General features: G+C 34.1%; 1 protein-coding gene across 1 annotated transcript in view; it reads left to right on the top strand.

Moving 5' to 3' along the window:
- The window catches only part of LOC148940953 (uncharacterized), a 71,146-nt gene that overhangs the window by 52,407 nt on the left and 3,543 nt on the right, over window positions 1-15,196 (top strand). The window contains exons 5-6 of the mRNA XM_089104764.1: window positions 4,066-4,121; window positions 12,133-12,295. Coding sequence (XP_088960890.1) covers window positions 4,066-4,121; window positions 12,133-12,295 — 219 coding nt within the window. The remainder of the gene's footprint in view (window positions 1-4,065; window positions 4,122-12,132; window positions 12,296-15,196) is intronic.

The following is a 15,196-nucleotide window of genomic DNA, read 5'->3' as shown; positions in this document are numbered from 1 at the left end:
TCTCTGTAGTGCTGGACAATACTTTTGTCATGCGGAATTATTTTCGGATGTTAAATTTTGATTAAACAAAATAGTATGGTCTGGGTTTTCAAAAATGTGCTCTGCAACGGCAGAGTAAAAATTTTCAGTTTTTTCCCGCTTTTTAAGTGTAATATTAATTGAGGTAGAGTGCTGAGTTAATCTATCCGTAAGTCGCTGATCAGTTCTTTCGATATACCAAAGACCACACGAAGAAGGAATTCTGTAGACACCGGAGTTTTTGCTCGTTTTTCTTTCTTTATGTTATGTCATGCCAATGTGGTTTAAGAAATTAGCTAAACGGAAAGCAGGTCGTCCTCGTCTGGCGTGGGAGGACGTCATAAAGAAAGATTTAAAGGAAATGGGAACTTCGTGGGAGGGTGTAAAAAGGGAGACTTTGAATAGATTAGGATGGAGGAGGAGCTTGCGTAGCTGTGTTGGCCTCAGGCGACCTGGTGCTGCGGTGACATGTTAGTAGTAGTAGTAGTTTACCCCCCACCCTCGAAATTTTTGCAAAAATGCATCTAAACAAATTTTTGATACGTTTTTTAGCGTTTTTTAAAGGCTGTCTCGGCATTTTTCCTTATAAGTACGAACAGTAACCTGGCGCGTCATCTTTTGTTTGATTACCTTGCTTACTTTTTTTTACCTTCCATTGTATAAAATGAAACACCTTAAACAGTGTTAACACCTTTAAAGTCTTTGTAAAGTTTGAAGTTCTTTGATGGGCAGTACAACTAAGTAGAAAAGGAACTAAAGGATTATCTTAAACAAGCTAGAACTTAATTATTTCGATTCTAATTAAGAATTTCATTTCTAAATTTAACTTTTAATTCTTAATTGTGACGATGAATCACAAATTAAGTGTTGTCCTGATTGCCTATTTCATGTATATCATGGAGTTTTAAAGATATCCGCTGCCACCGAGAATCTTCGTCATTAAAGAAATCGAAGTTAGAAACCGTGTTAGAAACATGTGAAGAAACCGTGATAGAATCGTCTCCTGTAGTGACGCAGTGGGTTTGATCTCAGCTTGGCAATAAGAGCTTGGAATTCTGTTAATTAATTAATATAAGGTTCTTTTTCAGTCAGGGGCTTCACTCTTTTGGGTGACTGAGACCCCTCGTCTTGGAATGGTGCAGGGGCACGAATTCACAAAAATATAGGGGGGGGGAGGATTTCTTTTCTTTTTTCAATGAACAAACGAAAAATTGCTTTAAACATCTAGATTTGCCTTATTTTTTAAAATCCCCGCTGCCCGAACCCCATCCTACTCCAATTGGTGTCTCTGGAATGACAACTTCTAGGTTCATAAAGGATGTTTTTTTTTTTATTCCATAACTAGTGATGGCACAAAAAATTGGAATTGGTAGAATAAGCGTCTTTCCAAGGATAAAAATCGAGTAAATATCGCGGTTCTTGAAATGGATCCACTGTGTGTTAAAAGACTTTGTCTTCTTTTTTTTCACTCAAATAAATTTATTGCTGGAACTCCCCAAGATTGAATAATTAAATTTCGATGCAGCGGTTTGCATGTACCAATACTACTTAATTAGCCGCTTTATTTGTAAGTATTTATCTCGACATATTTAAAAAAATTAAAAGTACTGTTGGATTTGAAATCGAGTCAGCGAGGAAGACTCGGGATAAGAATCGGAATTGGGACCAGTCTTTTTTTTTCAATTGGTTACTAATCATGACGTCCTAGCCATCCACAGCGGCAACTTACGACTAGCCTAACTTGTTTGGCAAACTTTAAATAACGTTAAAGAACGAAAGTTAACATTTTCAGTTTTTTAACCTTCTTCTTTTTTATCACAGTCCTCTTTAAGAATTTAGACCTAAAAATATACTTATTTCATTTTTCCGATATCCCCCTTCTCCCCCTTAGTATGACCAGTTTGCTTCGTTATTTACAAATTTTTTCGTAACTCAAAATGTGTCTTTAGGTAAATAAAGTGCATCATCCTTGATTCATATCTACGGGATTGAAACTAAAAAAAAAAAAAATGAAAGAAAAAAAAGAAGATCCATTGCACATTTTTTTAATGCGTATTTAAAATCTTTCAGTTTAAATAATTGTGTCTGTTTAAACTGTCTTTTTGAAACCAACACAGAAATCATGAAATTTTATATTTTTTGAAAAAATGAAGTATAATAAAAAAAAATCCATAGCATATTAATTTTAATTGGTGTAACCTAATTTAAACTTTGTTTTGAATATTTTATTTCAGCTTGACCTCACTTTTTCTTCTTTGCAGCCAGGGGCGCCAGATTCACAAAAATACTTGGGGTGGGGGGGGGCGTCAAATTTTTCAATGATTGTAAAAATTTTCAAATTTTTTTATGTAAATTTTTCAATTTACATCAGTGAAAGTGAAAGCTTACATCACCAAAAAAGAGTATTTTTCCATGAAATTACCAAAAAGGGCATTTTTCAATGAAAATAACAAAAAAAGATTTCAATGACAGCGTAATTTTTTTTTAATGGGGGTGATACATAAAAAAATAGAGAGTAATTGTGTCTTTAGCCCAATTGACACCTTCGTTTGTAGCTTACTAACTTATTTACAAGTTTGGTTTTGTAAACCTTAATTTCTTCAGTAAAATCTCCCACAACTGGAAACCTTTAAAAACTTGCTTAGTCGTAAAAAAAGCTTAATAGTACAATTAAAAACTTAACATGTATACAACTATAATTAACGCTGGAAGTAGGCTATTCTTGAGTATACATAAAGTGGTTTATAATATGTATTTCGGTCTATTCACTGCAACTCTTCATGGTCAAGTTTTTCCATCTGATTTAAAAGTTGAATGCTGGCACATCCGCCATTCAATTTTCTGGGATTTAAATATAAAAAAAGGGAAATCCCCCTTTGTGAGTTCAAATTAATATGAAGGCTCTTTGTCATTAATCTAGACTATGGGCATTGTTGCCAAATTCTAATTTTTCTGCCAGTTGTGTTGGTAGAGTTGAAATTTTGCCAAATTTCTGCGAGTATGAGAGGGTTTGGGTATGGTGAACTAGTAAAAGAATGGTATCTTCGTCAGAGTTTCACTATCCTAACTAGCGGAAACAATTCCCTCCAAACTAACATATTCGAACCATGCCTCTTTCATTTTACTTCTCCCCCCCCCCTCCTCTGCTACGATCGACATTCTGCTTTTAAAAAAGAGAAAGATGGAATACATTCTAAACATGGTTAATTTTGATTTCAAAGATATATCTCAGATTATTTGGATCCTACCTGTAATTTTCGTTAAGCGAGCCGTTTATTTTGTTTTTGAAGTATTTCTTATAATTATTACAAATATAATGATACTATAATAATTATTAAAATAGTATAATAAGTATTAAATACCTAGGACTAGTTTAGTGAGCAGAAGGCTGGTTGATTCCCACCCAAGAATGTTTCGAAAGTCTTTTTATTGCCAGATGAAACTAAGCTGAAACCTGCGTTTTTTGCTTTCCCCCTCTTTTAAAAAAACTGCAGTACTATCCCCTAAAAATACCATTGAGTCGCCTACGTATGCATACATACAGGGGCGTTTAGGGGAAATGTTTACCCAAGACGGCAGAGCAGGATCCTCCACCTCCTCCCTCCGAGAAATGAAAACGTTGACACAAAGAAGCTGTCTTTTTGGGTCCCCCTCCCTGCCTTAAAACACTACGTTACTAGCCCTTTAAAAATGACAGTTTACAGCTATACACACGGGTGTACAGGTGGAATGTCTAAAAAATAGTTGGAAGGATCCTCCTCCCCCTCCCCCCAGAAAACCACGCAAAACTACATTTCTTTGGTTTTTTATACTGTCCCCTTCTGAAATATTTGTATATATGAAAAAAAAATATGCTGTGCTACTGAAAAAGGAGTAAAACGCCCACGTTTTAGGGTGAGCTGTTTTCCTGAACATTCCTCCCAAATCCTTCAATGTTTTAAGATTATTATATTCTAGTTTTTTAATTAGACCGTATTTGATTCATCTAAAGTTCTATTTATTTCCTAGCATGTTTTATCTTAGTTATGAAGTTTGCTTTCTTTGCAGTATTTCCCGATCTTGGAGTCCGACATAAATCCAGTGAAGAAGACGATTTGGACAAGGTAATAGTTTTCCGTATTCTTTTTTTTTGGGGGGGGGGTGTTAGTTATTATCCTTTTTCTATGTAAGTTGAAGTCTTAAAATAATACTTATTTAAATTATAATATCTCTAGCAAACGAAACTCTCTTTTCGTGTTAAAAAGCTAAAGTTGTGTATAAAACCAGCAGTTAAAAACAATCATATAAATAGATAAACCTTAAATTTAAAGATTAAATTACGTATAAACAAATTTAAACCTGTTGGAAAAATCTAACTTAAAACTAGGTAAAACAGTATTAATAATAATACGAAAAAACAAGTTTTTACGTAAATATAACAAACGCAAGTTGTGAATGAAAAGAAGAAATATAACCAGGAGCTTTTAGACGTGTGAGATATAATTATTCCTTCGTTTCAAATTTGGTTTGGTCAATCATTTGCTTGGTCTATACCTCAGGCTTTGTCTATGTTTCTTCTTTTCGAGTCTCATCTTGAATTTTGACAGACATTTTTCGGATAGATGACACTAATTGGTGGCCTTGTTTGGTGGTAGTGTTCCTACTTTGGTGGTAATCTTTTCTAATTGGTTAAGAGGCACCTTTTAGAATTGCCTAGGCTACGTAGTGGGTTCGAGAAAATATTGTGAGTGAAAGACGGCTTTCTAATCACTTCCCTGGGAGTAGTTACCACTCACACTTTTTAAGAGTTGCAGAAATTTATATGCCGTTGAAATTTTCGGAATTTTTCAGAACTTTTTATAAATTACGTATAAAAAGAAATTACATATAAATAAATATAAACCTGACTTTAAACCTGGGAAAAATGTAACTTAAAAATAGATAAAACAATATTAATAATAATACCAAAAAAGAAGTTGTTACATAAATATAACAAAGGAGAGTTGTGAGCGAAAAAAAAAATATAACCAAGAAAATATTGGAAAGATAAGCTAATATATATAAAACATTTTGCATCACATGCTGACAAAACACCAAAGGGCTTGTTGGCTCCTGGTTTTGGCAATCTGCGTATTCTGGTAACACTATTTTACATTATTCAACTTGCGATTCATACGTGATTCATACGTGACGCTTGCAACGGTATCTGCAACCTAGTAAAGAACGAACCACGGCCCATAGTAACCATGAATTAAAAAGACGCGTTCAAAAAAACTGGCTAGTGAGAAAAAATTGCCATTTAAAGCTGGTTCAGGAACGGTAACTTTTGTTTTGATCAGTCTTAATAATAAAAATTTATTTTGAAAAAAAAAAAATTCATGAGAATTTTGGAAAATAGTGTGAAACCCCTAAAAAATGGTGTAAGATTACCAGGGCCGTATCCAGGATTTTTTTTCGGGGGGTGTTTTACAAAAGAATTATTTTCAGGGGGGAGCTTACACAAAAAAACGCATTAAAAATTTGTTTATATTCATTTTCGTCACGTTTTTACGAGTCGGACAAACAGATCGGACGGAAGGGTGGGGGTCAAAACCCCCTGGATATGGCCTTGAAGATTACCACTCTTTTGCAAGGAAAAATGTCTTCATCGTAGCCCTGATGGACTCCAGACGCCTCGAATTTCTTATCGAATTTATATTCCATACATAAGGAGCAAAATTTCTAATTACTAAAGAAGGTCATCGTATTTTTAAATGGGAAAAAGGTGAAGAAATAAAGTGGATTTGGTGAGTCAAGTGAAAATTGGATAAAGGAATAACCAAAATTCAGTCAAAATAAATAAATGAGAAACGACGAGAAAAATCCAACTTGAACAACATGTACAATGCAAAGTGAACCAGGGCCGTATCCAGGATTTTTGTTCAGGGGGGGTTTTACTAATTTTACTGATTTTTACCTAGGTTTTACTAATTTTCGACTTATTTTCGAGTCGTTAAAAAAATTTTGGGGGGGGGGGTCAAACCGGGTATTTTTTGATTTTTATGATTTTTCATTCAAAAGGAGACATAAGTTGCCTTAAAGTTCCCTAAAAGTGGTGCCGTTATCTTTGCGCCCGTCAAATTTCGGTCATTAATAATGGTTGTCTTTATGGAGAATGTTCTGTGGTTTCAGTGGGTCTAAACTAATTTACTGAATATGATGAAGATTGGAGATTATGAATATGATTTTTGAAAAAGGGGAAGTACCTAGCGATTTTAGTAAGATTTTAATTAAACCCCTCTATAAGAAAGGTGATAATAGTGAGTGTGGTAATTATAGAGGTATTGGTTTCTGTAGGAAGTAAATTAATTAATATGATGATACTTTTTAGTCTTCGAGATGCTGTAGATGAAGTTTCAAGAGAATGACAATGTGGTTTTAGGAAGGGGAGAGGACCAAATTTTCGACCAAATCCGATGGTCGAACCCGGTCGATGGTCCGAACCCAATTCCGACGGTCGCTGTCGATGGTCGATGAAATGGTCGAACCGTAATTTGGTTCGACCATCGACCAAATTTTCACTCTTAGATATTGCCATTTAGAGTCCTAGATATGTGCCACTCTTACTGTATTCCTGAGAAGTAGTCTTCTCAGGAGTACATTATTTCCAGGGCTCCAGGATTTATTTCCAGGGTTCTTCCCGTTTTACAAGTTTTTTTTTTTACTCAAAATAGGCGGGAGTAAGTATGACTCTCTTATTGGACAATAATTGACATTGGACATCATTGAGAAGTGCCTAAGTCATCAGACCACTTCAGTCCTTGAATTAAAGATTATTAAATAAAAAAAAATCCGAAAAAGACGTTTTTCAAAGAAAAGTAAAGGCCATTTTAAACTTAAGATCAGCAGATACAAATACCTGTTAAAATTCAAACTCAAAACGACCAGAAATTACTATTGAAGAGTAAATGAAACCCAAAAGGAACAGAAATTAAATAAACAATCATAACGAAAAAAACATACGAGAAGTTCTAATATAAATGAATAAATTTCAAGAAGTTACTATTGAAGAATAAATGAAACCCAAAACGAACAGAAATTAAATAAACATAGTAAACAATCATCAGTAAACAAACATACAATAGGTACTAAAATAAATGAGTAAATAAATGTTAAAACAAGTGAAACTCGAATTGAATATGGAAATCAACCTTGAAACGAACAAAAATCACTACAAACAAGAGTTTCGGTATCGCCTCCTTCTCTCATTGTAAAAGTCTAAACCTACTGCGTCATTGGCGCTTTGCTGAAAACTATATGTGTCTTGAACAGTCTTGGAAAGTATAAGCAAAATCAACTTGAATATTTGATATATAATGATATTAATTTATTAAAAGATTCATCAGTTAAAGATTTTATTTCACTGTAATTTTTATTTTCATTTTCAATGCTGTAAGAACTGGAAAATCAAATATATGTAGTATAGTTCGTTTTCAGTGAAGTGCCAGTGACGCGGTAGGCTTTAGGTTTTTACAGTGAAGGAAGGGGGCAGTATTCAAACTCTTGTTTGTAGTTAAACTATATTCGCCTTGAATAATCTTAGAAAAAACTATTACGTTAAACTGAATATTTGATGTATAATGATATTAATTGCTGAAAGCTCATCAGTTCAAAATTTTACTATATAAAACTCTTGTTTGTAGTTATTTTTATTCGATTCAAACTTGATTTGCATATTCAATTTAAGTTTCACTCGTTTTAAGATTTATTTATTCATTTACATTAATATCTATTGTATGTTTGTTCGCATTGATTGTTTGTTTAATTTCTGTTCGTTTTAAGTTTCAATTATACTTTAATAACAAAATATTTTTTTTCTTTTTAAGCTTTATATTCATTACTTGCTTTAGGATCTATTTATTCATTTATATTATTACTTGTTGAATGTTTTTTGCTATGATTGTTTATTTAATTTCTGGTCTTTTGAGTTTGGATTTTTACAAGTATTTGTATCTGCTGATCTTAAGTTTAAAATGGCCTTTACTTTGAAAAACTTCTTTTTCGGAAATTTTTTTTTTTATTAATTTTTTATCGTTTTTGATTGCAAAAAGTTTCAAGTTTTAAAAAATTCTTTATTTCAAAATCAAACTTTTCAACATCAAACGTTCATCAAAGTAACCATATCAAAGAAAAAAGTAGTAGGCTATATGGAGCTATCCTCCCATTTGCACTGAAAATGGGAGGATATTAGGGGGTCGGATTTAATGCTAGGGGGTGTGTCTTTGAGTCCCCTCCAAATTTTCTACGACCACTTTTTCCATAAAAACCTTATATGCCCCCGAAGTATAAGTTACAACCCTTCCCCCGGACCCTGGGGGGAGGGGGTATGTTGACCCCGGAGTTTTAGTTATCTGATCGTTGGACTATTTCAAACAAACTGGCAATCTCAAAATTTTGATCGGCTCCATCTGGGAAAAAGAGGGTGTGGGAAGTATATGCCCTCCGATCCCTTTTGATTCATAAAAAGGTAACTAGAACTTTCAGTCTCCTATCAAGTGAGCCACTTCTGAAGTTTATACAACCTTTCCTCACATAAAAAACCTTATATGCCCCGGGGGCATAACTTAAAACACTTGCCCTCTGGCTCTGGGGGTTTGTGTCAACCTCGGAGTTTTTATCTGATCTTTGAACTATTTTGACAAAACGGCTATCTCAAAATTTTTACCAGATAGGCTTGGGAAGGAGGGCTAATTGCCCTTCGAGCTCTTTTGACTCTTTAAAAGTTAACTTGAACTTTCAATTTTCAATCAAATGAGCCCTCTCTGAAGTTTATACGAGCATCCCCTCTAAAAGAACCATATATGCCCCAAGGGCACAACTTATAACACCTGTTTCCGGGACTTGGGTTGGCTGTGTCGACCTCGGAATTTTAATATCTGATGTTTGAACTATTTTTAACAAAATGATCATCTCAAAATTTGTATCGGATGCGTCTGGGGGAAAAGAGCGTGGAGGTGGGGGGGGCTTGTTCCCCTCCGATCTCTTTTGACTCTGATTAAGTGAAATAGAACTTTTAATTTCCAATTAAATGAGCCCTCTCTGAAATTTATACGAGCATCCCTTCTATAAGAACCATGTTTGCTCCTAGGGTATAACTTACAACGCCTGTCCCCGGGCCCTGGGGGGTTATGTCGATACCGGAGTTTTTGTTTTCTGATCTTTGAACTATTTTTAACAAAACGACTATCTCAAAATTTTTATCTGATACATTTGGGGAAGAAAGGGCGGGGGGGGCTAACTGCCCTCCGATCACTTTTGAATCTTAAAAAATGAACTAGAATTTCCAATCAAATGAGTCCTTTATGAAGTGTATACGAACATCCCTTCCATAAGAACCATATATGCCCCCAGGGAGAACTTACAACGCCCCTGGGCCCTGGGGGGTTGTGTTGACACTGGAGTTTTGTTACCTGATGTTTGAAGTATTTTTAAAAAAATGACTATCTCAAAATGTTTTTCGGATGGGTTTGGAGAAAAAAGGGCGTGAGGGGTGCTTGTTGCTTGGATCTCTTTTGACTCTTCAAAATGTGAACTAGAACTTTCAATTTCGAATCAAATGAGCCCTCTGATGTATATTCGAGCATACCGTCCATAAGAACCATATATGCCCCCAGGACATTACTTACAGCGCCTACCTCCGGGCCCTTGGTGGTTGTGTCGATCACGGAGTTTTTGTTATATGATCTTTGAAATATTTTTTATAAAATGGCTACCTCAAAATTTGTATTGGATGTATTCGGGGCAAAGGGTGTGTGTTGGGGGGGGGCAGTTGCCGTCCGATCACTGTTGACTCTTAAAAATGGCACTAGAACTCTCGATTTCCAATCGAATGAACCCCCTTTGAAGTTTATACGACGATCCGTTCCCTATGAAGTGCCTCTGGAACAAAAGTAATAGTAAAGACTGTTTTATAAACGATATTTCCCAATATAAACGGTACGCACATTTTTTACAAACGATATTTCATTTCCACCAAAGGTGATATTTCAGTTTCAACTTGCCATTCTCCACTTCTTTTTTTATTCATTTATTTCAAATTACCGTCGAATTAAAATCAGGAAATAAAAGTCTCGTCTTTTCTCATAAATTGAGTATTCAATTTCCGGTTTGCGTTCCGATTGTCCTTTTTTCTTGATCTGTCGGCGGTGATATGTTGTTTTTAACTGATAGTCTAATATTTGTCTTTTGGGTTCGAGAGTTTGATGATGACAGATATTGGCAGTCGACAAGTTTCCGGCACTAGAAGCTAAATTGTCCATGTGTTGGAAAAGCAAAAAAATTGCGAATAACTCACGTTGCCAACATAAACTGTAAAGAAAATACTTACGTCAAATAATGGCAAGACTATTTCGTTAAAGTACCGAGGAGAGTGAAAATGAAATCTGCCTGTTTGAACTGATTAAGTTGAAATTTACACAACCATATAGCCTACGTCTTAAAGAATGAGGAAAATTGGGAATTTGTTTTTCAATGAAAAAGACCTCCATGCAGCTTCAAATAAAAAAAAAATGGGGGTGAAAATCAGCTGAAAATGACACTAAACAGCTTAAGAAGGTCTAATTACTTGTAACTGGTGCATGCAGTAACACTGGTGTTTTCTACCTGACCCGGTATCTGAAATTCAGATGTCTCTTGGGAATTTGTTTAACCGCGACCTCTCCATACTCTCTGTGGCTGAGGCTGCCGAGTCACACGGCTGACCCCCATCCAAAGCAAAAGGATTGGTTACACCGGGACTCGAACCCACGCTCGAAGGACGTAGGATTAAGAATGTGTAGCTGTTCTTTGAAGGTGTATGTGTCTTAAGGAATCAACGGATTGCTAATGTTTTTATTTTCATGGTTAAACATGGCAAAAAAAAAACTGGGGCAAAAAAAATTAGTATTTTGATATTCCTGATATTTTAACGTAAATAAGCTTGAATATTGTAAATAAAGTTAAAGATCAATCGCAACGGATTCAACTGATTATTAATGTTTGAATTTTTATAGACAGAAAGTATTGTAAAAATTTTTATTTATTTTCATGGTTCATCATGGCAACACTGACGAAAATGTGACTGCGCCCTGAAATCTTCATATGTTTTGAAACAACCAAAAGATGAAAATTTTGAGTTTTCTGGTTTGAATAGACTTAAACTGTGTCTAGGGGAAAAAAAATTAGTGTTTTGACATTCCTAATACTTTAACGTTAGTCTATTTTATTGAGGGTGCTTTGAATCTGGTGTGTCCAATGTTCTTTTAGATTATTATACACCAAGAAGATATTATTATATATAGTCAAATTGTAAATAAATCTGAATATTGTAAATGAAGTTAAAAGTCAAACGCACTTCACAAGGCATATATATTCTGTAAATAGTAATGAATAAATAAAATAAATTATGATTTTATTTTTGAACGCCATAAAACGGTCATGCCGATCAGCGGCAGTTTTTGTCATAATAAGCCACTAAACATATAAAACATATGAAAATCATAGCCATAGCCATCGTCATGCAAAAATATACATTGATTCGAAATATCACAGATTCAAACTATACAGAGTCCAACCGGTGAGTATCGTATTTCTATAATCGTATAATCGTATTTCTGAACAGAATTTCGATTTTGTTCACGACATTAATGTTATTTTTCTAAAGCAAAATCAAAGGCAAAAAAGAATGAATAATATGGGTTAATAATTATATTGTCTTTTTTTTTCGACTGATAAAATCTGATTTTTTGGCCATTTGTTGCATTAAGCTAAAATAAAAGCTTAAAACATTTTGCTCAGAATTCTTTATTGACCGCCCACGAATCTTCGCTCAACTAATTCCCATTCCTCACTCATGCCCACTACTCCGAAACCAAGTTACGTTAAGTGACTTTCTGAAAATCTGGAGAAAAATTCGAACGATGAGAAGCTTTTTCTTCTCTCTCTCTCTCTCTCACACACACACTTTTTCACTAGAATTTTATTATAGGCAGACAGTCGATTTCATTTCATGGTTGATTCGGTTTTGGATTGGTCAAGTTATAATGCCTTGGCTTTCCTAAATTGCTCTAGTACAAAAATCATGTTATTTTCTTTTCTAGAATCTATTTTCTTTTCTAGAATCTTGTTCCAGTGGATCCAGAAAGGGAGGTGCCATCAGTTGAATCCCAACCTCCTGGGAGCATGCCTGATGGCAAAGAGCTTGGCAATGACGTTTATATTTACGGAACCCCAAAAGACGATACGACGTCGTCGTTTTTCTCACAGCCCGGTGTACTGGCAGGTATTATCACGATTGCAGCAGAAGCTGCAACCTAGTAAAGAGCAAACCACGGCCTATGGTAGTCAAAAACGACTTGAAAAACGTTTAAGCCCAAAATGCATGCGTTTATGTCAAAAACAATGACTCATGCTTCAGCACACTCTTCAGAACCATACTTGACCACTGTCATCACTGTAGCTTCCAATGACTCATTTTAAGGGGGGAATATTCATATGGGATTGCTTGGCTGCGTCCTGGTATTATACAAAGTAGTGACCCAACCACAATAACTCGAGATGGTCTGTTTATAGATAAACGTTCAGAAAGAAAAAAAAAAGTTTAAATGATTGAGTTATCTGGTTGACAGATTAGATAGCTTGTTCGAAATTTTTTTTTTTTTTTTTTTTTTTTTTTTTTTTTTTTTTTTTTTTTTTAGTGATATTCTTGTTTTGTATTATTTCCTATAATTTTTTTTGTTGTCTAATGGCCCCTAGGCGTTTGAGATACAGTTATCTATTTATCTAATTATCTAAAACATAATCTCTCCTTCCCTTCAGACTTATAGTTACTTTATAAGTTACTGTTTACTTACTTTATAATTACTCTTTATTTTTCATGGATTTTTTTTACCAATACCCATACCAATACCCATACCATACCCATACCAATTTAAAACTTGATGATGAATAAGATTTTATCTCGAAACTGATTCTCGCTAACAGAAATGTCGAACTTGCGTGTTACGTAAAATAAAAAAAATGAAAAGAAAAAATAATGAATTGGTAAGAAATGATGAAAAATCATTACAATACAACTTGGAAAAATATGAGCAGGTGTGGAAAAAGTTTCAGAGCGGCCTGTAGCAGAACTCAAAATTTCAAAAGCTACCGACAAATTTGGGATATGATCTCCCATGGGAAGTTCAGTTTAGTTTATTAATAAAAAATAGAACTTGACAAAATGCATACATATATGTAAATATATAATACATGAAAAAGAACAAGTCTCAACTAAATCTTCTAGCCTGCCCATGAACTTGCTAAGGCAAGTTGTCCTAGGGGCGTGCCCGGAATAGAAAAAAAGAGAAAATTTTAGTGCTAATTTATAGCACAAATTAAACATACCAGAAATACTGATAATATAAAAAAATATATATATGTATATGTGTATAAATAAAATACATAATTCCTTGCTGAGTTACTACTGGAGTCACCGTAACGACAACAAAAAAAGGAAAAACTATCCAAATAATACACTTTACTCCTTCACACACCTCAAACAACAAAGGAAGAAGAAGAAAGAAAAAGAAAAAAAAACGAAAAATAGCTTAGGACTCATTAATAGAATAGAATATAGAATAGAAAGTAGGAAAACATCAAAAATGGAAAATGAGAAATACTCCTTTTTAAATCATGGTAAAAACAAAACTCTGGTACTAGTCTGAAGCACTGGTATTTTCTGATGAAATCTGTCGACAAATTTCCCTAGGCCATGAAAACTGCTAAGTAACATGGCTACTATTCTACCTCCTTTTTGCGCGCCGAAATAGGAGTATTAAGAGACAAGATCGGGTATAAATTAAATGTTCATGGTATAAATTACGCGCACATGCAAAAGCAGTCGAAAAATGGCGAAACTTGTTATTTTATTTATTTATTTAATAACGATAATTGAAAAAAAACGTAACATAAGCACATCCCCTCCAAATGCCTCAGCATGATATGGAGGAGGGATAACCAAACAAATAAAAAAAAAAATACACCAAAAATAGAAAACAAAACAATAACTTAACATAAACCCCAGAAAGGGTGTAAAAACACAACTACAACATCATATATCCTGCTACCACTCGCTTAACACTCCATACTCAACTCCTTCCTTAACAGACCTCAGTAAAAATAAAACATTAGCTTTAATGATTTAATACCAATTTAATAACTATATATCCTATTACATTAATCATTAAAATCATATTTAGAAAGCGCATGCGTTGTTAAGTGGGTACTGAAAACTCCATCTGTCTCATATTTGAACCAACAGTTGCTTAGAATGACCTTTAATTGAATGGAAGTGATTGCATGACATTATTTTCAACTAATCAAAGACGTTTTCCCCTGACGTAAAGCTATTGAAAGGAAGGTCGCATTTTTAAAATTAAAGTTAAGACATATGAGTGAAGTCAATGTGTTTCTGACACCCAATGATAACCACTCTTTCACAAGTAAAATCAGCTTCCCACGCTACTGTTGGATCAAATTTGAAACAAACTGTCTGAAGTTTGACACAGGCGAACCATGTTTGACACATATTATTTGCCATTCTGGTTGTACTATTGTACTATTAGTTGTACTATAGTAGTTGTTCTGAACTGACGTAATATAGTTGACGTAATATGTACTATTATAAGATAGTTGTACTATAGTAGTTGTACTGAACTGACGTAATATGTACTATTATAATATAGTTGTACTATAGTAGTTGTACTAAACTGACGTAATATAGTTGACGTAATATGTACTATTATAATATAGTTGTACTATAGTAGTTGTACTGAACTGACGTAATATAGTTGACGTAATATGTACTATTATAAGATAGTTGTACTATAGTAGTTGTACTGAACTGACGTAATATGTAGTATCATAATATAGTTGTACTATAGTAGTTGTACTGAACTGACGTAATATGTACTATTATAATGTAGTTGTACTATAGTAGTTGTACTGAACTGACGTAATATGTACTAATATAATATAGTTGTACTATAGTAGTTTTATTATTCCTAGAATAAGAAGATAAGATGGGGGCTCGTACTGAACTAACGAAATCCTTTCAACTGCTAGCAATTTTTTCACTAAATTCATAATAGTACTCACATAATACCAAACTTTTCACTCCCTAATCATCTAGAACTAAAATCCT

This window comes from Artemia sp. Qi Xiang Cuo, chromosome 19 (assembly GCF_049724085.1).
Source record: "Artemia sp. Qi Xiang Cuo chromosome 19, ASM4972408v1, whole genome shotgun sequence".
In the NCBI taxonomy this organism is placed as follows: domain Eukaryota; kingdom Metazoa; phylum Arthropoda; class Branchiopoda; order Anostraca; family Artemiidae; genus Artemia; species Artemia sp. Qi Xiang Cuo.
This window is presented reverse-complemented; position numbering and strand designations above follow the sequence as displayed.